Here is a 24,111-nt window from a genome sequence, read left to right on the forward strand (position 1 = left end):
TGCCGCAATGCGGGACTAACACTACTTCCTATGTGCTAGGTGCCTGGAAATTGCACTTATCTCCAGTCTCCAGGACCAGCCCTACCATGGTTGGGCCAGAGCTAAGAAAATTTGAAAAATAGAGCTGTTAGGTCCCTGGAAAATGCACTTATTATACATCGAAATATGAAACGAAATCTTGGACCAGCTATATGGTTGGGGCTGAGCGAAGAAAATTTTGAAAATTGGAGCTGCAGGTCTTCATAAACTGTACTTATACTTTGTCAGGCCTAGTCAGCACCCCCAGCATAACGTGGTATGTATGCATGAATGGCCAATACTTCATTAGGATGGACAGACATACAAACAGATGGTAGTAAATGTTCATTTATTGACTACACGTACAAAGGTAACACAAAAAACCTTTTTGGAATCACTCATTTTGCTTTTTAAAAAATGTAAACGTTTTCTTGTAGGCTACATACTGCATTTGGCAGGAAAACTCATAATGCTTTAGTATTTTAAAAACAACTTTTTCTCTTTCTTTCTTATTTTTCTGCTTATTTTTACAGTCCTTAAAATAAATGATTTCTTCATATATACAAAATGTATTTTTTCTTTTTGAAAGAACTAATTTTTTTTGAATTTTTAAATATACACTTTATCCATTTTATGTTGCATGTGTGCTTAAAATTCCAAATTATGGGAAGAAAAACTACAATCAACAAAAATAACTACATTAAAAATGAATGTATCCGAGATATTAACATTATGTACATTTTACTTTATTTTTAGGTAGCACAGTAAGTAAGTGACGGTGACTACTTTCATTCATGTACAAACTGAATTTACTGAATGTATTCTTTTACACACATACAGATGGCGAAGGTACACTTCCATCATATATAGGTCATACAGTATATAGGAAAAACTAAAATAACAAAATAAAGTTAACTATACATTACAAATATCAGCAATATTAACATTTTGTACATTTTACTTTATTTTTCCTAATTGTTTTTTAGGTAGCACACCAAAATAAAGTACAGTCACAATGATTGATCAATTAATCACAGATGACATCAAATATTATGCTCTATTCTTTTTCAAGCAGACGTCTTATGAATATAATTATGTACAATATCCATTGTAAGATCAGTCAATTCTTTTTATCTTATAATGTAATTGTTCCTCTTTTTAATGTATTTCTAATATAATGTCATTTTACTCTCACTTCTTTTCGCAATGAGTAAAAAATAAATGCTTGGCAAATATCATACTGAACACATAGTGTCAGCATTGGGGTTGATTCACTTGTTTAGCATTATCAGAAACAAGATAATGCAAAATGGCATTTGTGTAATCAGGTAAAGAATACAAAAACATATTACATAAAAAAAAAACCAATATTTATTTTATATATAAATATTCTTCCAATTCCACAAAGGTAACAAAAATTTGCAGAATGTAAATTTAACAAATAAACTGAACTGTTTAATTATTTAATTGTTCCATATTTGGTGACAAGTGCTGTTTTCTCATGAAAATCATAGTGCAATTTGATAAAGTTAACATTTTATTATATTAACCTTTTACTGTCTTTTCATATTTTAATATTGTATTGTTGCGTGTAACTGTTTTTATCGTGTTTATGAATCCTTGAATACAAATTTCAACTATGTATTTCAAGACAATCAATTTGAAGTTACAAAATAACATTACTTTTATGTTTTGTATGATGGATGAGAGAAAATTTGTGGAGATAATTCTGTTTTGCATTACAATTTGTAAAATATTTTATTATTGACGACACTAGACTTGTATGCTGAAAGATGTGGTGTACAGTATGCAGTATGGTGTGTATTTTGTATCATATTTGTACAAACCTTCATCACCAAATACCTTGAAGAAGATGAAAGAAATGTATTTACAGTATATATGTTAGAAGAATTAAAAATGTATGATGTTGGAATTCATGGTTTAAAATTAAAAACAGATGTTTATCATGTTTGTTCAATAAAAAAACTATTTACCTTACATTAAATAGATGGTTTGTCAAAATGAATGTAATGAAGTAAGCTAAATTTTGTTAATTCATCATAAATCAAGAGAATGAAGACTTCTACACAAAACCTTACACATTCAGTCTTATGATAGCTTCTGCTATATTTGTGTGTAGTTGCACATTTAATCAGTAAAGTGTTACCCTAATGCTTGCTTTTCTTTACCACTGCATTAAAGCAGACACCTACTAAATTACATTACAGATGTGGTGGAACCTATAAGCATAAATAAATGATATGCGGTAGAATTATATTTTATGTTTAAAAAAACTGTACTGGTCAGATGTTTTACCCTACTTTGACGCAATTTGTACTTCATACTAAGTACATTCAGACAATACTTGCAGAAAAAATATGCAAATAATTCTCGGGTGGGACTCCAACCCACGACCTCAAGATCACTAGCCTGGCGTTCATACCTCTAGATGCGCTGATGGCTAGGGGTTAGATTCGAGCCCAAGTAAGCAGCGGGTACTGCACCAACAGGATTGTAATTACTACTGTGGAGTAGCTTTGCAACAAAGCTACTCCACAGTAGTTACAAACAATGATCTGGAGGTCGTGGGTTCGAGTCCCACCCGAGAATTACTTGCATATTTTTTTCGCAGGTATTTTCAATATACTTAGTATGAAGTACAATTTACGTCAGAGTAGGGCAAAACATCTGACCAATTACTCAACACCCTGACGCAAAACTACTCCACAGTAGTTACAAACAATTATAAAACTGTATTGATTATTATTGTGAAAAGTCTTGCAAGTTCCTTTTAAACAGACAAAACAGCTGCATATCAGTTTGAAGGTGTTGTTGGTAGAATAATGAGTCACCTTCTTACATCACACCAGGTGGGGGCTGAAAGATTTAGTAATACATTTAGTAATTTATAACAACCATAATGCAAAATTGGAAAAATGTTTAATTAATTAATGGATTTACAGTAGTCTAGTATCCAATCCAAATATAACCTAAATTATGAGGTGGGATTATACTTGAGTAGCATGGGATTATACTTCAATGGTATATTTCCACATTCATTTTTGTATAATGCAGGTCTTTAAGACCACTCATTTTCAGCCAGCGGAGAAAGACTGCCTGTTGTAGTTTATTTGCCTTTTTATCATAATAAATTGAATTGAACAAATGAGTGGGCAACCATATTATATACTATACCCACAAATGTGATCATAACTAGTTCAAGCCATGTAATGCCATGTACAAATTAATTATATAACTAGATATAAAACAATTACCTGTGTCATTTTAAGGCCTATTGTTCTTCCTCCAATCATAGTGCCATGTAGGTCTTCCACAGCATTGTTAGCTAGCATTGGTGTTGGGAATGCAATTAAAGCATCTCCAGTTGGCATACCAGCATTGTTGAAATGTAGCCTGACAGAGTTTGTAATGGGCGAGAAATTCTGGAAAAATTTGAGAATGTGTGGAATGGCAACATCTAAAGGCAAATTGCTAATTCCAATGACACAGTTATTATCACCAAGTTTCTGCATGTTTGGCGCTGGACCATTGTTTTCTTCACCATGCATATGGGGATTACCAAAGACCTGCCTGGGCCCGGACTGCAAAAAATCGAGCCTAGGCTTCCCAAATGAAGATAATCCTGGTGGTTGCATACCTGGTCGCATACCTGGTCCCCCGCTTCCTCCAAATCTTGGTAATAATGGGACATTTCTTGATGAATTGCTCTTTCTATCATCATAGTCTCTATTGTTTGGCCTTTGAAGTAAAATTTGAGTAGGAACATCCTCAAATATTTTTAATATTTTTACATTTCTCCCCCTTATCATATTTCCATTTTTTGTAAGTGATCTACTAATATCAGCTTCATTTACAAACTCCACAATCACACTTCCATTGGGTTTACCTATATTTATTCCATCTAAATGTCGAACAAAATTGATGCCTCTTCGTGCAATCTGGCAGTCAGGAAGGAACTGGTAAATTTCTTCTACAGAGCATGTATATGGAACATTCTCCAACCTTACCCTAAAAATCAGTTCAGGTTTGTTTGCTTTCTCAATTGGGCTCTGCTGCTCTGGATCAGTTGTACCTTTAGGTGAAGATTCAGTGGTGCCATCCATTAATCGTTTCTTATATTCTTTAACTCTAACATCCATGATTTCTTTCAGAATATTGGTGATTTCAATAACATTATGACCAATTTTATTACCACTTATTTTGCATGCACTTTGGGCATCTTTCTCTGAAGCAAACTTAACATAACATTGCCCAGCAGCTTTTCCAGTTTTGCTATCATATGGAATGAAGACCCCTTCTGAAGCAACTGATAATCCTTTGAAAAACTGGTAAATGTCTTCAGCCTGACAATCTGGTGGTATACCTTTCAATTCGACACACTGACTACGAATTGGAGAACGAGATCTATCACGCTGTGAACGAGATGATTTGGATGGCGACCTTCTTCGTTCTCTATCATGATCACTACGTGTTGTATAAGGTCCATTTACAATATTTTTATCTCTGTTTGTTATTCTATCTTTTGTTCTCTCATCACCAGAGCTAGATTTATCTTTTATGTCTTTTGACCTAATTCTGTCAGATCCCCGTTTTTCTCTAGAAGATTCTCGGCCAGAAGTACTTCTATCTCTTTCTCTACTTTGGTCTCTCGAACTTTCTGATGATTTGATTCTTGAATCTAACGATGTTGATTGAGCATCTGGTTCACTTTTGTCTTTGTGCGTTTGCCTACTTTTATCCATTGAACCTTGGTCATCAGATCGGCCTCTTTGTTTTTCAGTTTGTCTGTCAGTGCGCCTTCTATCTCTGTCTGACTGTGCATCATAACCACTTTTAAATTCTCTTTCAAATTGATTATCTGACCGTGGTCTATCTCTATTGAAGGACATATCTGGTCGTCTATGTTGCTTGTCAAAATTTCCTGGTGGCCGTCCACGTTCTCTTTGCAGTGAACCTGGTCCATCCCGTTCCCATTCATATTTACTATCATGTGCTCTAGCTTGAGGACCAATATTTCGCCCTGGCTCTCTCTCAAATGGTCCTTGATGTCTATTATGAAATTCACCTGGGTTTCGATTAAATTCATCATGGTTGAATCTATCTTTAGAGTAAGGTCCACTTATGGTTGGCCGGCCACTTGCTCCATACATATCATCTGGCATTTCAGCATCCATTAAACTTTCTTCATCGCCTCCTAATCTTAGAAGTGGCCCACCTCTAATGAAAGGTCCACCAGGTCCTCTATTGGGAGGTCCACCAGGTCCTCTATTGGGAGGTCCACCGGGTCCTCTATTGGGAGGTCCACCAGGTCCTATATCAAAATTTCCACTAGGATCTCTTTGGGAAGATTCTCCAAGAGTTATACCATGGCTGTTATCAAGAGGGCCGCCAAGACCTCTGTCAAGTTGGCCACCAAGACCTCTTTCATCACGACGTCTATCAAGAGGGCCAAAAGAATCTCTCAAATTTGTGTCTCTGTTGGAAGTAAAATGGTCTCTGTCTCTATTAAATTCTTCTCTACTGCCTGACTTAAATTCGTCTCTCTTACCCGGAGTAAATCCTTCCCCATTGCCTGGATTAAATCCTTCTCTGTTGCCCTGATGAAATCCTTCTCTGCTGCCTGGATGAAATCTGTCTCGGTTTCCCTGAAAATATTCTTCTCTGTTTCCTGGATTAAAACCTTCTTTATCACCGGGAATCAACATATCTCTGCTACCAGATTCAAAACTACCTCTACGACCTGGATTGAAGTGGTCTCTACTACCCTCTGCAATTATACCTTCCCTGTTGAAATCGTCTCTCATTGTCCCTTTCTGATCTCTGTGAAAGTTGGGACCAATAGGTCCTTTGTTTCTTGGGTGAAAAGTATCTTGACCATCTCTTCTACCAAAGGGCATATCCCTTCGATGATCTCTATCTTGAGGAGTGAAGGGTTCTTGAGTTGGTATTCCAAGAAGAGAAGGTAGACCGTGACCATCACCTTTTCGAAATGGTTCTCCACTTCTCCTATGATGTCCATCAGACACATGCCTATCTATAGACTGAACAGACATAGGCTTCTTCATTGTCTGATACTCACCTTCTGAACATGGTATTACTTCCACAAAGCAGTTGCCAATGTAGTTTTTATGTCTTTTTAATGCATCAACGGTATCTCTTTTAGAAACAAATTTTACAAAACCATCTCCAACTGATCTTCCCTGTGGGTCTAAAACAATACCGATACCATTTCGAGCAATGCGTAAACCACGAAAAAAATCAACAACTTCATGTTCTTTTATAGTAAATGGCAAACCTTGCAGATACACACACAGTGATTCCTCAATCTCACGTCTATAAGCAACATCATGTGGTAAACGTGGATCTTCAGAAAGTGGTACTCCTTTTGGATGACCAAAATCTCCTGGGGCACGAATGTCTCTTCCTGGCTCTTGTGCATATTTCCCATGAATAAAATCTCTACCAGCACCTTCAAATGGATCTTGTGGATGAGCTGGTCTGCCATGCCTTTGTCCAAAGTCTTCTGTCCCCCGATGACTGAATGATCGTCCATCCATTGGATTTTCAATACTGCTATCAGGTTTAAATGGGTGTCTTGGTCGTACATCATTCTTTGGCCAATTATGGTCAGATTGAGGTTCTCTTATAGACTGTGATACAACTTGATGTACTGGAACATCACCAAGAAGGCTGTCAGCACCACGAGGTGGATCAGGGTAAAAAGGTTGGTGTGGATCATTAAAATTAGATGAAGTGCCTTCTCTTGCATCACGTTGCCATGATGTTTGAGGAGTTCTTCGGTCATGATCTCTTGGCCTGTTTTCGGTATGACCAAATGAACCATTTTCTGGAGCTACTGTTCTTGATTGATTATAAGGATCATTGTATGGGGTGACAACTTTCCTATCTCGAGCTTCTTGATCAGGAATTCTACTGCGATCTTGGAAATTATCAGCTGCAATTGGTCGTCCTCCCTGCGATGGATCTGGTGACATTGGTGAAGCAAAATTTATATCTCTTCTATCAAAGCCAGATTGTGCAGAAGAATCAAGTTTCATTGCAGAAGACATATCTATTGTCGCAGAACTTTCTTTGGATGCATTTGAGTCACTATGGAATGGATCTCTTCCTTGAGCCTGTCTGCTTTTTGCAATGACCTCTTGCATTTCCGATTTGCTACTGAGCAGAATCATGACACGAACACCCATTAGTGGCTCCTTTTGTCGCCTCATGGCTTGACGAGCATCTTCATCACTTGCAAAGGCAATAAAGACATCACCGTCTTCACCACCAACTATATGTACCCCGCCATCAGGGATGCTAAGACCTACAAAGTACTGTCGTATGTCTGATGCAGTGGCAGACCATGGTAGTCCTTGAAGCCGTAGAATGATTGCCATTTTTTAACCTACAATGAGTAAATATGTATGCAAAATAAAACATTTAAGACATAAGCTTTTATATGAATGATGAAAAACTCAATAGAGATATAGCACTATTACTATCAGTAACAATATTTAAGCTAACATTTATATTTAGATTGGCTTCGGCACCTCATTACTCCTGTATATATCACTTTCCGATATACACCCCAACTCCCACCAACACACCTAGATCGATTTGAAATTTGAATAATAGTTTTGAGTTGCAGAAGTAATAATTTACAATATTTTAGAACCACAAACATGATTAAGGATAGATATTCTAGCGTTCATTTGACATTAATATAATGAATTTAACTGTTTAAAGTCAGGCAAGTCTCATGAATCACCTTTTTCCCGTACTTTATTTGTGCATTTATTGCCATTAAATAAATAACTTTTGATTGCTTTTACTTTTACTCTTTCTTAAGGCTGATCCTGTTGTATATTTTATAATAATATACAATTATTTCCCAAAATTGTTTTTATGTTTTATTTTGATGACATCATCATGTTAAAATTAGATCTCATCATTTTTCCTATGTTACACTGAATGTACATACTTTTTGTAAGTATGATACAAAATACTGTAAAACCTTGAAAAATGGGCTTTTTTCAATTTTTTTATTCGAATCTCAAAGGAACCGAAAAAAACAATACAAACACATGGTTAAGGGGGTAATGGTATGACTAATAATGTAAGCTGTAATGTAATTTTTTTTATTGCATCTTGTATCTTCTTCTTGTCTGCATCGTCGGCAAATGATATGTAAAATTGACAGGGAATGTCTTAAAAGTTAATGTTTGGTAACATTTATTAAACCAATAGACAAAAAAAAAGTATAAGGAAAGTAATTAAATATTTGATAATAATAGTAATAATGATAATATAAGACTGTTCAAATTCTAAAGGTTAGGATTAAGACAAGACAAAGAACTTGTCTCAAGATGACCAAGGACAGATACAATATAATATGAATTGAAGTTATAAAGTTATTAAAGAAAGAATAACAACATTTGCACAAAAGCAATCAACCCAAATAATATCAATTATTAAATAATTTCTTAGACATTCTAATGGAGGACCTCTGACACCATAGTGTGAAAGTTTAAAAAAATCGTGATTCCCCCCTACCCTCTTTTTAAAAAGATGTATTTATGTTACTTAGTAATTCAAGCATTGCTAGACTAGTTGAATGTTTTTTCATAAACCCAAATTGGCTATTATTTAACATATTTTTATTTACAAAATAATTATAAAGTCTGGAATGCACAAGTAAGCTTCTATATATAAATTATGCTTAATTCTGACATAGACGAGCACAATGGAAAAACTTCAGAACAAATCTCCGTCTTGGTTACAAACCTCATCTATCTCAGATGTACCGCGAAACGTAGATTTGAATAAATTAGTTTGCACTATTATGATATTGTTCCATATGTCTATTTTAGGAAGATAAAGTGTTTTAAAACAAAATTTCTGATTTCATCGGTAGATTTTCAACTGTACGCGGTAGAAATAATTTCCAGGTTACGGTGAGTCATGACCTTGCAACTTCCTGGTTTTAACTAAGTTGGCCATTGGTGGTAATAGCCATTTATTTATTTTTTTTATTTTCGGACCGTGAGAAGGCACAGTAGTTAGCAAAATAACAATTATACTGCAAATTAATAAAGATCAAATTAAATATATTCATAAAGTATATTGTGGGAAATAGTATATAAAATTACATCGGGAGAACTTTTGTTTGAAATCGAGTGAAACCCCGATAGCGGAGTTATTGAGTAAGCTGGCAGGAATAACTGTGGGATATCTGTGTCCTGTTAGGACCCTGGGACACTTCTGCCCATGTTGCAAGCCGTCTTCCTTCTTAGACCGAAACGGCCCACTGTATCGCGGAAGTTAGTTTCAAAAGATGTTTAAACTGAATAAACGCCCAGCACCTCCCCCAATAAAACGGCAGATTAATAATAAATTAATAATAATATATTTATAACACAATTATACTATATAATTCATCGAACTGTTATCTATAATTTACCAATCATTATCATTCACACATTTCTCTAGTTAGTTATTTACACATTCAGGATCATTTATTATTTCGAGGACTTCGGATTCACAGGTAGGTAAAAGGAAAAATTGTAGTAGCAATTCAAAAATTTACAGCATTCATTTAGTTGCAAAGGGTAATTTCACAGAAGAGTCCTAAAACAAGAAGCCCATGGGCTTCTTTTCAAGGTTTTACGGTATACAGAATTCAGCACTTAATTTCATAATGCCATAATCAATTTTTATATACATAGCACAAAAGATGGCAGTTAGATATACGACATTTGGTATTGTCCCTTTTTAGTTAATTTACGATTTTAGACATTTTAACACTATATTCTAGTGTGAAACAAGCTTTAAGACGGAGTTATTTACTTATTTATTACTTGATTATGTAGAAAATATTTTGTATGATGTCACACTTTTATTTTGCTACATCAAATCGTATCTTACAATCGTACATTATTTAAACATTTGACAACTTCTGTTGCGGATAACCCTTGTAATTGTCTTGTCTTGATCTTTTTTTTTTCATCTTCTTTCTTTCCACGATTTTTGTAGACAGCCTATCTCTAATAATTGTGAACATAACTTTGTAAAAATATTGACTTTGAATTGTAGATGTGCAGCCAAGCTTTTTGATTATTTCAGAGCCGCGTAGAGTAAGTTACGCGCGATTTTATGAATTTTTATAACTGATCATAAACTTAGATCCAACAAATATTCTTTCATGAAACGTAATAAAATTATAATTCATATCATTGGTCAACTTTCTATGGAGTAAAAATTGCATGTTGCACACAAAATTTTGTGCACATGCACACTTTAAAAAAAATAGCAATAGATTGATATTGATTTAGTAATATGTCGAGGGAGAGAATTACAAAGAGAAGCAGATGAGAACATAAAATTGACAGATACTTTTGAATGCAAGCAATGTTACATATATGGAAGTTAGTAGTTTTCGTAACATGACATATATGGTTGTTGAAGGATAATAATGCATCATAATAAACCCCAAGAATTTTAATGGAAAAATTGTACAGGAATTAAAAGAAATGGAGGGAATGTTGAATTTAGTATTGCAAGAGCATGTTGGATGATAGCCAGGATGATATTTTAGAGAGACAGCTTTCAAGTCGTTTTGTTATATCATGAGATTCAGAAGGATTAAAATCGATATATAGCTGTAAGTCATCAGCATATATAGGTGGTAGTAATTGTTTTCTTTACTAATTTCAGTGAGAGGGAAAAGATACAGAGGGAAAAGATACAGAGAAAAAAGCAAGGGCCCAAGGATAGAACCTTGTGAAACTTGCATTCTAAGTTCTTGGGAGCAGAACTAGTATCATTGATTTCAACGCACTGGGTCCGGCCAGTCAGATAAGATCGAAACCAATCATTCCTATTAATTTGAGACCAAAACTTTGTGACCTGGTTGCTAAATATTTGTATGACCATTTTCTTGACCAGTGGTCATATGGAGTCTTGGTAAACTTTTAGCAGTTGTTTGTTAGAGTGATATCAATACAAGTGTATTTTGATATTAAGCATGACAATATTCATTACTGTAGTTATTGAAATATAAAATGTGCTCCATGCAAAAAGTTTTGTGTATTTCTGTTCTATTAGAGCAAATAAATAAATACTGAGACTAAAATTATAACTCTCTGACCAGTGGTCACTGAGATATTGATAAGGTCATTTTCTTCACCAATGGTCAAAATAGAGTTTCACATTCACGGCAAAAGAAATATGTATTGTGACACCAACTACGACTATATCCGCTCAACAATTTTTGAGATATGTAAAATTTGCTCTAAGCTAAAAATGTTTGTTCCGGGTAAAAATGTCAAAATAAGGGTTTATTGACAGTTATTACATTAGAGCAAATATATTTAAATCGCTACTGCGCAAAAGGGAGCGCTCTTGGAAAGCCCTTTGTTCCAACTATACAAACATAATTATAATACTATAGGTAGCAATATTACTTGTGTAACATACTCAGCAGATAATATTTTTTAAGCCAGGTACTCCTTCAAAGTTTTCAGTGTTATTAAATATCCATAGTAAGAACAAGTCAGTATATTTTGAAGGTAACGTATAAATAGAAATAACAAAAAAACAACATTACAATGTATACGGCATAAATGTATGCATAGTTCTATCTGCTTAGACCCAAGAATCAGAGCGTTTTTTATGCAAGGCATTGGAATGTTGATTGTTGTGTCTGAACACCTTGACTTTTAGCGCCATTGATTACCGTACGCCTTGCGTTAGATAACAAACCTAACGCCGCGAGTCTGAACATACCCTTATACACTTTACTAAAGGCCACCTCAGACAGCATTATACGACAAGGCCCGACAACGATTCATCTTGTCTGGATTTGACTCGTCGGTGCTGTCAGAGTTGAATCTAGACAAGACATCTTGAGATAGCGTTGAGCGAAGCTGTCTGAGATGGCCATACCTATATACTTGTATGAAAGTTTGCACAAGAATTTCCAATTTTTTTTTTGCCGAATACCTAAATACATACTGTACCAATATTAATATATTGACAATGACATTACAAAAGCTTCTTGCAGTAATATCGATATCACTCAGTGCAAGCTGCAATCTATATATAAATTATGGTTATTTCTGACATAGGCGAGCACAATGCAAAAACTTCGGTACAAATCTCCGCCATGGATACCTACCTTATCTATCTCAGATGTACCGTGAAACGTAGATTTGATAACATTAGTTTTCACATCGACGCTATTGTTCGATATTTCTATCGTAGGAAGATATTATAAAGGGTTTTATAAGAAATTTTCTGATTTCAATCGGTAAATTTTAACTCTATGCGCGTAATTTCCGGGTTCACGGTAAGGTGTGTCAATCACCTTGCAAGTTCCCTGCATGGTTGGTTTCAACCAGGGAGTTGTAAAACAACTCCCTGTTTCAACTAAGTTGGCCGTTGGTGTTTGGTGGCGATAGCCATTTTGGTTTTTTGTTTGTTTTCAGACCGCGCGTGTGAAGGTATAGTAATTACATAAAGATCAAATTAAATATATTCATAAAACATAGAAGTAAATTGTGGGAAATAATTATATAAAATGACATCGAGAGAATTGATGTCATTGATGTCTTTTGTTTGAAATCGAATGAAACCCCGATAGCTGAGTTGTTGAGTAAGCTGCCAGGACTTTATGTATACTGTGCGCTATCTGTGTCCCATCAGGACCCTGGGATACTTCTGCCCATGTTGCAAGCCGTCTAAAACGTCTTCCTTCTTAGGCCAAAACGGCTCACTGTGTCGCGGAATAATGTATTAATTATACCAATTAGGATGGTATTTATTTGAATAAATGCCCGGAACACCTCCTCAATAAATCATCACTAAAAATAATTATCCCACTCTCACCTAGCTTGAAAATATTAGATTAGATTTTAGACGTTATTTTAAGTTTAAAAAAATTTATGATTCACTCACAAAAATTCAAATGCGTCTACTGCTTTGATACTGCAACTGTATACTTGACTGGTTTGATATACATTATGCTGCATTCATTATTTGCTTTATATAACACCTAAATAAATTCCTGTCATTATGGGTCACATTGCGTGCAATAGTATGCACTATTGAACTGTCGTTCAATTGTACTTTTATTCGTGTACGAAAAAAAAAATCTTTTCGCATTTGGAAAATATTTTTTTTATACTATTGCTTTTGAAAAACACCTATTTTGTACTTCCGTCACGAAGATTGATTGTTACGACTGGTTTCGTGCTGGAAGTACATTTTTGGAGAGATGTACTAATTTATTTACCAAAAAAGGCATTTAAATTAGCTTTAAATAGCATGATTTTTATTAATTAATGGGAACAGTTGAAAAAGTTTATTTTAGAATAGTACTGTAGATGATGATTTTTTGTATACTATTCGTCTAATGGCGAGAACATTTCATTTCTTGAAAGACATAGCATTGGTTGGTGTGTGTGGCTTTTCTGAAAACTATTGTTGCTATTTTCATCAATCATACGAGTGAATCCAGGAATTGGATACAGTTATCTGCTGTGGATATGTCTTCGTAAAGTAAAATTAATGTCTTCGTCGATTTTGTTTAGGTGTTGTAGTAAAGGTTGTGTTGCGTCTTTGGGAATTATCATTATGTCATCTACATATCTTTTTCATAGCCTCAGTTTGATATCGATGTGTGCTGTAGTATTGCCTATGCCTGTAAGTACAGCACACACCGACAGGAAATAGCGACACTAAAGCCTTCAGGAAAGCCATGCACACTTCTACACAGATGTAACAATATAACCTTAAACAATTCAGACAAACAGATCGAAATCAAGACAATACAACTTCACTCAAACAGTGTAAACTACAGTCATGGACAATTAGAAACGTACAAAGTAACTTAGAAAACTCGCACACCTCCCGTAGAGGAAGACATGAGAAGGTCGGCAACTATCCCATTGTGAAATGGTTTACGAGTAGGGCACTCAAGACAAGAATAAAAGAACATAAGAAAGATGTTGACAACACCAAAACCATACAGCCACACACATTGTGGAATGCTTCTTCCAGTGAGAAAGGGTCGAGGAATATCCCGCTTATCTGGACTCATTAAGTAGATTTTGCGATGCACCTTAATCTCGCGATTGTTCTGAAATCATATGTACATCCCTAATATGGTCCTCGGTCAAGTTGTCCTTCAAGGTCTCTAGGCCTAGCAAACAATGGCTCTCGTAGGATCGCGATCAAAAAACAATGCAGTTCGTAGGATTGCGATCAAAAACAATACCTAGTAGCCACGAAGCTGGAACGTGGGTAATTTTTAGCTGTACTGTAGTGCATTAAGAGCTTGCTTATTTGCGCTATATAAGAATGAACTATTATTATTATTATAAAACAAAATTGTTCTATACGTTAATCTTAATCACAATAGGTGGGGATATAGCAGCTTTCGTTTTCGCAAATTGCCACAGAAAACCATACCTGCATGGTAATAGAATATTTCCTGCACACACTTCTGTGAGAAACAGGTTAAAGAACAAGATTGGCTTCAACGTAAAATTACAGAATCAATTAGCATAAAGGAAACAGTATAAAACGATGAACATGGCACGAAACAATGTCATTCATTCCTAACAACTGGTCTCTTAAACTACACTTGAAACCATCCAGTGGCTGGAAAGGAGCCCAATTGACATCATAGTAACACACAACTGACAAACTGTAGCGGACTGTTTTGACACGCAAGTTATATCTTGTTTAATTATCAATATATTTTTTACTTTTCCATACAGCATTTAAAATATTTCCTTAATAAAGATTTTTTTGTCTCAGATATTAATTACAAATTTAACATCAAGTGTCAAGATGCACTGCATGATACTACTGTACGACTGTACCTAAATTCAGATTTTAATACATGGTGTACTGTATAATGGCAAGAACTGTAAGACCAGAATTTCTGTATGTTTTTTGCACCGCGCATTTAGGCAGTTTTATATTCAAGGGAACGGAAGCATTAGGAAACTGTATTACGCGAAAGCTATAGTTTACTACTGTTTTGCTGAAAAAATGGGAATTTGTAAACTGGGCTGGGCTCAAATCCTAAAGCATGTCTGGAAGAAGAGTGTACGAGATTTATGCAGACAGTACTACAGTCTGTAAGACCGGTTTAATAAACAATATTTTCCGTAGTAATTCACCATTTTTCAAATTCTTCCTCTATGGTAAATAATTTTGGCGAATGGTGTGTATAGACAAAGAATTGTTGATTAGAGAGTAAGATTGTCGTCGGCTGTACGATGAAGGTTTTGGGAAATTAGAAATTTTGTTTACTGGAATGTTGGGGTATGTGGGTCCCTACAACTTTAGGGAGTAATGCCCCCCACCTACCCCGAAATATGCACAGTACTATAGTTTAGTTTAAAGATATATTGTCCCCCAAAAACATGAAAAGTGAAGATTAATTAAATCAGACTTTGAATATGTTATTTTGTAGTTTTAATAAAGTTAATCAAAAAACCTCGCAAACAAATTAATAATCAATCACTTTTACAGTTTTTTCAGGTAAATACTTTTTTTTTCAATCCAATTTTTGGTCAAAGTGGATAACTATTAATATGTTAATTAAAATGACATATTCAACCACAATGTTGGCAAGAATTATTTTTTCAGGGGGGACAATACATCTTTAAGTTGTATTTTTTTTCTATACATCATGGACTCTGTTCTGAAATAAAATTTGATTTGTTTCATTCATAATATACATCCTCAAAACAGTGATGTATTTAATTAATACCCGATAGGCCCTGCTGCTTTATGATTAAATAGAGCATTTCATTTTCAGACTATAATTTTACGTTAATAATTGATAATATACAATTATTTCTTAAATTATAATTAAAACTGTTGGAAAAAGTCTACCCCTTTTTTTGTAAGAAATATTGCTTGTTTAAATGTGTTGTAAGGTTTATCTACACTATTTGTTTTATAAGATCACATGCCTGTTGATCAATTGTACTAAGTTGGTACAATAAACTAAGCGATTAACTAAAAAGCTGTAGTGTTGACATGCTATACAGTGTGGTAAATGAAAGTTACTAAAATAAAGAAACAATTTGGATGGAAAATTGTCTGGAAGAATCATGGTGTAATGGAGGGATATCGGACTAGCTGGAGAGGTTTGATACCTGTCGGCGCTCTGGTCTTCTTTTTTTGGAAGGGTACCTTATACCATATTATTAGATTGTTGTATCCTTAGGAAGATACATCAAACATTTGTATTTATTTCAGTTTTATTGAAAAAGGATGAAAACATTTTCACTGTTAATCTTGGTATGGAAACAAGGGACAGATAGCAATGATTTGACAGAGGAACAAAGGCAACCAGATTGACTGTATATTGACTTTATATGTTAGCATAAAGATCTTGATGGCATAAGCTTACCTACATGGGCAGCAATATTTTGTATTTTTTTAACCGGTGAAGAAAAGAGAACAAAAAGAGAATTAGAGTAGTTTGTTGAAATAAAAGCAAGAACAATGAGTCTTAACTGAACTTGTCCGATTCTGCAGGTATTTTAAAGATTATAACTGGGACGATATAACGCAAGCAGATACAAGCAAATACTGTACTGGTGGACCGCGAGGAATCCCATCAAGATTATCAACACATTTGAGTTCAATTGTACTTAGTTTGAGTGACGGAAATTGATTCTCTTTGCCTTTGGATCAGACGTAAAGCTGTTGTTTGTCCTGTGAAACATACAATGCCAACACATGAAGAATTTAGTGCACTATTATTTAAAACAAAGCTGCTGTCCATGGTAAGTGGTGAAATGTGGTTGAAAATGTCTTCAACAGAGTATGAATAAGAAAACATACATTTTGTAAGCGTACTTAAATATAGAATATAACATTTTATGCAGTTTGCTTCACTATCCAGTAAGTGATGCGGAAATGTTATCCTAAACCTACCATGTCTGCATTGCTTTTTTTTGTTACTATTCTCACTCGCTTTCATTTCATACAAATAATAAAATAAAAGATATTTTATTTTGATTGGTTATTCATTTTGTGCAAGCGTAAATTGCAAGAAATTGAATGGATGTACAAACTCTTTTATAAAAAACATACTAAACAATATAAACTATTATTTGTGGATAATAATAATTTTGTAACGTATAAGATTGATGTGGCAATAACAATAACTTCATGGGTTATGGCAATCATGAAATTATTTGTATGAAAATTATAAAACAGTAGGGTTTTAACTGTGAAAAGTATGACAAAGTTCTTATTCTTTAAAGTTTATTAACCAAAAAAGTGTACCAGATAGGTTTGAAATATTGTAGTATATGAAGCAAAAAACGAAGTTAGAATTGTTGAACACCTTGCAGTAATCTATCATACCTCAACGTAGGCAAATGTGTAAAATACCCCACCTTGGCCTATCACAATTCTAGCATCTTTTTAATGCTGAATGACTTATTCTAACATTCTTGATTTTGATTAAAGGAAATGATGATTCACATCACTTACAATTTAAATAAAGTGAAAAAAATATATTTTTCCGGAGAAATCTCACTGCATGTAGGAGAATTTTACAGTAGGCGGAGTTATGCACTCTCTGAGCGGCTTTCTAGTTTATTAAATGCGTTACTGCAATGCATAATTAATAGTTGTATTGGGTACAACAAATGTTGGTGAAAGAAAATAGTATTGCTACTGAATTTTAGAAAACTTTAATAATCCAAGTATCCTGTAATTTGCTATGGCGAAATGTTGTAATTATTGTTTAAAGTTTTGTTGCAATTTGCGACAGAATTTCTCCAAGCTAATCAACTCAAGTCAGGGAAAATGGCAGTGTAGACAATCCCACTTGCGAACTCTGAGAAAGTAAAATTTTTTTTATTCACTTTTGTTTTGATCGCTAAACAGCTTATAATATAAAATAATAAATATTTAAGAGCGTTGCGTAGCACATAAAAACAATTTATTGGCTACAGTATAGTGTAATATTTTTATGAATATCAATTATAATTTCTTATGTGAAAGATTGGTGTTTTTAATGTATATGTATTTTGCAATGTTTTTGTGTTTTAGAGTGCGTGAAGATGGTCATATCGCAAATCATGTGTTTGCAATATTTTAAAGATTTTCTTGATTGAAAATGTAAAGTGTCGAACCAGAATTCATCTCAGTTTTTCCATATAGTGTAAATGGAAATGTCATCTAAGTTGGTTGTTGTCTTTGAATGTTTTTATATAAATTTATTGAACTAGATGGTACCATCTAGGTTGTGCCTAAAGAATACATTTTGGCGTAAAAAAACTGACAATGTTCAAATGTTCACTAGGCTATATGTGTACAGAAGGACTATGCAGGACTAAATACCTGTAGTTCACATGGAGCAAATACAGACATGGTGATTGATGTAATGGCTGCAGGTCCAAAGAGGAAACATTTTTTTAAATATATTATTTATTTACTCAGTATAGAAATGTATTAATTAATTTAATAATGTACCACTGAACACAATAAACATTTGCCCTTTAATACTTTGTTGAAACTGCCACAATAAAAATTCAGTAGCATGTGTCGAGTTTGAGAATCAATTTTTAATAGTATAGTTTATTTGTATAAATATGTTTATGTATCCGACAGTGTACCCACACTCACAGTAAAAATCTGCGCTTTAAATGGCGACCGAAAATGCCCATAAATTCTTCACTTAATGTATGTACCAACTAAGGTATGGAGACTGAATTTGTTATGTCATCCACAACTTCTAGAAAACCCAAATATTGTATTTATGCACTGATTTATTATGGAAGGGAATATCAATATCAAATCATCAATCAACCACTTTGTTAAATTTATGTTCAACAGTATGATGTTGTATTTGAGCTGGTTAACCGGATATCAGTAATTTAAGAAACAATTATTGTAGAAATAGGTATGTATTGTAAATACAAAGCATTCTCGCACTATTGTGGGTGCGGTTATTTTTCATGTCATAATTTAATATATGAATAGCGTGCTTTTTTCTTACATTGCGGGTGCAATTTAACAATCCATGGCTGTGATACAAGCCACACACGTGCATTCTCCATACAGCGTTGAAAGCACGTAAAATGTAGGTTCTACTATACTTGTTTTAAAACAATCAAATGTTTGAAATGTCTTGTTTACATTGTCATATGTTTTGTTGTAATCACAATATAAAGTATACATTTTCATAGCTCTTTTGCATAGAAAAATTCTAAAGCACCAAATTTATTAATAAATACCATTATTTAATATTAAAAATAACAATAACAAATCAATAATAAACGTTATTCCTTTTTAAACCAGTTTTCTGGAATAACAACAGCATTTTTTAAACACCTTCAGAGATATATCTATTCAAATAATAATTTGATCCCTTTAGATGCAATGTGAAAATACATTTCTAAAATAAAAAATACAGTACTAATATGTGTATTGTATGATTAAAAAAAAAATCAAAGTAAAAAGTTTGAAATGGATTATAAAAACTTCCAAAAAATGTTTAAAAATTGTGTTTATTAATAAAAAGATAATTATATTATTGGTGGCACTGTTCTGAATGACGAATTGCGTACACTACTGTACTTGTGCATTATTATTAAAAGCATATTTATATAATAATACATTTACTGAAAAGTATTATACATTTAAACATATTTGATTATTTGTCTAGGCCCAATCAAATCAACATCTCGTCGGCTTACCTGCTACAAACAAGCATGTTGCTCAGGCTCAGACACACACGATCAATTCATATTTCACAGTACGCCTTGAGTCAAGCGCGAAAGCACAATGGGTTATTTTTGTTTTCCCAATAACATGGTACGTCTTAAGCATTACTTTTGTGAGAAAATCGCAAGAAATCAGTGTTTTAATTGTCTCTAGTCTACAAAATATTATTAAAGAACGATCTAGGTTTTTGTTTTTTTTTGCATATTATAACTACAGTAGCCAACATTACAAATTCTAATTTTTTGCATGGTCTAAGCATCTAGGCACAAGTTGATGTAGGGCCTAGTCAAAATATTTCAGCCAGCCCATTTTTTCAAGCATGATTTTTTGTACCACCGAAGTACAATGCGACACCCCCACCTAATTTTGGCAAGCTTTGACTTAATTATATAGTCAATCGGAAAATACTGTAACTCAAATGAAGAAAAGTACAATAAAAATTCCTATTGAATTTTTGTCTACAATAGACAGTTTACAAAATCACATTAATCTTATTATTACATGTAGAGCATTTCCTGACATGAAGATAATTGACTGGAAAACGTACAAAGAATCAGTATGCATACAAATGATAGTCTGAATTTAGACTAGGTTATAAAAAACAAGAATTAACCAGTTGGTTAATCATAAGCTTTTAAGAAAGAATAAGAAAAATCATTACACAAAGCTATCCCCTGTTAACATGATATTTGGTTCGTACAAGACGAAGGAAATTGGTGCCATACACAGTATAATTGCAAGCCAAGAGTAGACACCACTTGTAATTATAGATTGTATTGACTGTTACTGTATACCAACAGGCATTAATCTAATGCATAGCAAGCTTTGTATAATTGGACAAACTGAAATGCAAAAGATCAGAAATTGTTTCAGTAAAAACTTTAAATAATAAATAGGGCCTGTTTTCTGCTGCATATCCTCAAAATACGGTATATTTCATTTAGTATTTTGAGTACCCCGGGTGGTTGTCATTAATTTTACCCAAACTGCCTTTCGATCCCCACAAAATGAAGACAAGTTATTCTTTCTCTTAGAATTTGTTATGCTGGCAATGTTGTAGCCTACAGTACTGCTTTCAGAGGCTCCTCATTTTTGTATTGACTTGTTTCATTGACAAGTCAGCACCCCGTACTCAAATTATCTTTATAAATCTGGCTGTCCTGTTTGTTCCCTTTTAATTCCACCCCCCCCCCCCCCCCACCACAGATTAATTGCAAACGTTATGATGTTGTTCTGACTGACTAGATATCTATCTTTATAAAAAGTTTACAGAAAATAAAAAATACTGTATTTTTTATTGGCAGCAGAAAAAGGTATACAAAATACGGTATAAATTTATAAATACTGTATTTTATCCACAAATTTGGTAGGCCAAAATACATATTTGTGAGCACCATTTCTGATGGCAAAAATACAACATATACGGTATTTAGAAAATACCATATTATATACAGTATTTAGAAAATACCATATTATAATACGGTATTTATTTGGCAGCAGATACAAGTCCATATAGTTATAATACTGTATTTTAAACAAAGATTTTTTTTTTCAGAAAGATTTTTTTTTTATCAGAAATGAATTCTGAACAATCCATCTACTGTCGAAGCCATGATGGTATCAAATCCACTGAAGTTCAAACTCCCTCATCAACACAGAAGATGAGATGCTTGAACATGAATTATGGGTAATTGGGACTCGAGTTGAGGATGGTTTTGAATTGTTGCTTAGGACTAACAAACTGTAAATGTTATTTCGTAAAAAAAAAAAAAAAGAAATGGCAACTTGCAAACGTATTCAAGACAAGGCTCTTTATTTATTGCTTTAAAAATCACACAATTCCTAGTATTAATTTATAAAAAAAAATTCAAAGTTAATAAAATAGTGATCTATAATAAAGACATGGTACATCATACTCTATGTATACTGTATCCTTCAGATAAATATAAATATGATCCTGTTTTTTTTTTTAAACACTACAGTATTTGGCCAGACTCAAAATATTTGTTTTCCTGTCATAGAGAGAGTATTTTGTTTCATCTGGAGTCATAATCAAGTTCATCAACATTGTATGGAAAAAAATAATGAGAAGATGAGGGATAGTATACTACTGTACTTTACAAGCTGCTGGGTTGGTTGTGCATACGAGGACAGCTAACCGAAACCGATATTTGCTATTTAAATGTGGTGGTTGGGTAACAGGAGCTTTGGGGGTTGGTTGCTGCCAAAACAAGTGAACAGTGATAAAAGAAAAACACCGAGACATATACTGCTTTAAACTGCGAACAAATGACTACAATCACCCAGGGGAATACTGTAGGCTTTTTCAAAAGGTGTTTACCCCCTCTTTAGTCAGTCAGAAAACAGTTTCCTGAGATTTGAAAGTCATTTATTAAATATTTATACCATGAAGCACCCCTACATCAAAAAAGTGACTTACCTTTACACGACATTGTAAAGTTATACAAAATTTGTTTTAAATTAAACTTGACAGAATCAGGCGAGTCATTTATCCCATCACCATTTCTAATTTAACAATACTATTGTAGGGTTACCGAGAGTTGACTCTGTTATTGCCACGATTCAACTACGCATACGTTACTAAGCATGCTGTGTCATTGACGTAATTTGTATAATAATTCTTTTGAGTGTTTGTTTATTTACCTATCATTTTATCAGATCAAATATTTTTTATTGCCATTATATTCAACCACAAATGTGATATAATATTGTATTTTATAGCGCGTAAAGGTTTTGTTTAAAATAATATTCAACCTTGTTTTTGTAGTTGAGCCTCTCATTACCTGGCATTTGTTTATCATCCTACGCCAAGATAATATAGTTCCTGATGCCTTGTGCTTATTAGAAGTGATAAAGTATTTTCTTGATATGAGGCGTTTATTGTTTAAATCTTTTAGAGAAAAGAGAATATTCTGTGAGGCTCAACTACTGTACAAAACCACCATTTTGTGTTATCATAAGCCAATCAAATCTGAGCTTTCCCTTGATATTGGCAGAGTTCTGCGGTGCTGACGTCACGACGTGTCGCGACAGTAGGTAGCGCTGCCTGGTTGCTAGGGCAACCAAAAGTGCTTTTGTATAATTTGTTGTCACGATTCATGCATAGCAAACTGCGAATGTAAATTCGATTTACTTTTTTTTTGTTGATAATTTGTTTACAATTGTCGTATTCGATTGGGAACTTTCGTTGTCAACGTAAAGATTCGTTGAGTACTTTTTGTATTCGAATTGTAAATTTGTGCTCAACAGAAAGTCATTCGAATAGAAAACGTTGACAACGAAAGCTTTTTCGTTAAGAACAATCTCAACGCTCAAAATACTCCGTTAAAGAAGTACTCAACGGAAAAACTGTACTCAACGGTGAAAGTCTAAATCGAATACGACAAATGACCTTGACTTTTAACCTCATGAGCGCTTTAAGCGCTTATCGTGGAGAATCGGTTAACCAGGGATTTCCATAAATTTATGCCAAATTATAATTTGTTGCCTAGTTTTTATTTACTAATAATTAGTTATTTCCGTATTATATATCTCCATTTCTTTCATTAATTTAACCAAATTTCCAGTCTTAAAATAACCAGCTCTACATTAGCACCTAAATTGAAATCGCTGGGCATGGCCATAACGGTCACTCACCATCATTGCTGTACAAAAATGTTTTTAAATTGGGTTAAGCTCAAGAGATTGAGGCGCGAAAGTACAGTAGCAGTTTAAATTGCCGTATAAATCGATTTGTTCACAAGCGATTTTTGGCTATCAAAAAAACGAAAATTACCGGTAAACGTAACCGAATTACGGCGCACACTGATTGGAATTTTCATGGTCAAACATTGGGGATCGACTCGCATTTGCAATCCACAACTTTAACTATATTAATGATAACCATCGGCTGAAACAGATGCATTTTAGTAAGATTGCATAATAATATGAATGCAGTAACCGAACTATTTTCTATAAAAACTGGTGATCAAGAAGCGTTTGTTAGTTATTTCAAAAGGTACGTCCTCACAAAATATGCTAGGCTCGAATCTAGAAGTTAATTAAGGTCGAAGGTTCTTCAAAACATCAAAACGCTTTGTAATGTAGCTACCTACCTGTTCTGCAAACCGAAGTTTAAGATATAATTCTTGAATTACCCTTTTGCTTGCTTATAGTTAAATTATTTAGATATTACAATAACATTATAAAAGAAATTAGGTTTATGTTAAGCCTCGCAGCAGACAGAAAGAACCACTCTGCATCCAACAAAAAACATGGCGATTTCACATAAAATGGCAGGCA

At 33.8% G+C, this 24,111-nt stretch overlaps 1 protein-coding gene across 1 annotated transcript; it reads right to left on the reverse strand.

Moving 5' to 3' along the window:
- Window positions 1-350: 350 nt before the first annotated feature.
- On the reverse strand, window positions 351-24,061 carry LOC144850265 (uncharacterized). The gene is made up of 3 exons (XM_078707505.1): window positions 23,925-24,061; window positions 3,294-7,447; window positions 351-2,895 (listed from the first exon to the last, which is right to left on the reverse strand). Exons 2-3 carry the CDS (start codon window positions 7,437-7,439, stop codon window positions 2,875-2,877), a joined length of 4,167 nt encoding a protein of 1,388 aa, XP_078563631.1. The 5' UTR covers window positions 7,440-7,447; window positions 23,925-24,061; the 3' UTR covers window positions 351-2,874.
- Window positions 24,062-24,111: the final 50 nt, after the last annotated feature.

Source organism: Antedon bifida, chromosome 8 (assembly GCF_963402885.1).
Source record: "Antedon bifida chromosome 8, ecAntBifi1.1, whole genome shotgun sequence".
NCBI classification, from domain to species: Eukaryota; Metazoa; Echinodermata; class Crinoidea; order Comatulida; family Antedonidae; genus Antedon; species Antedon bifida.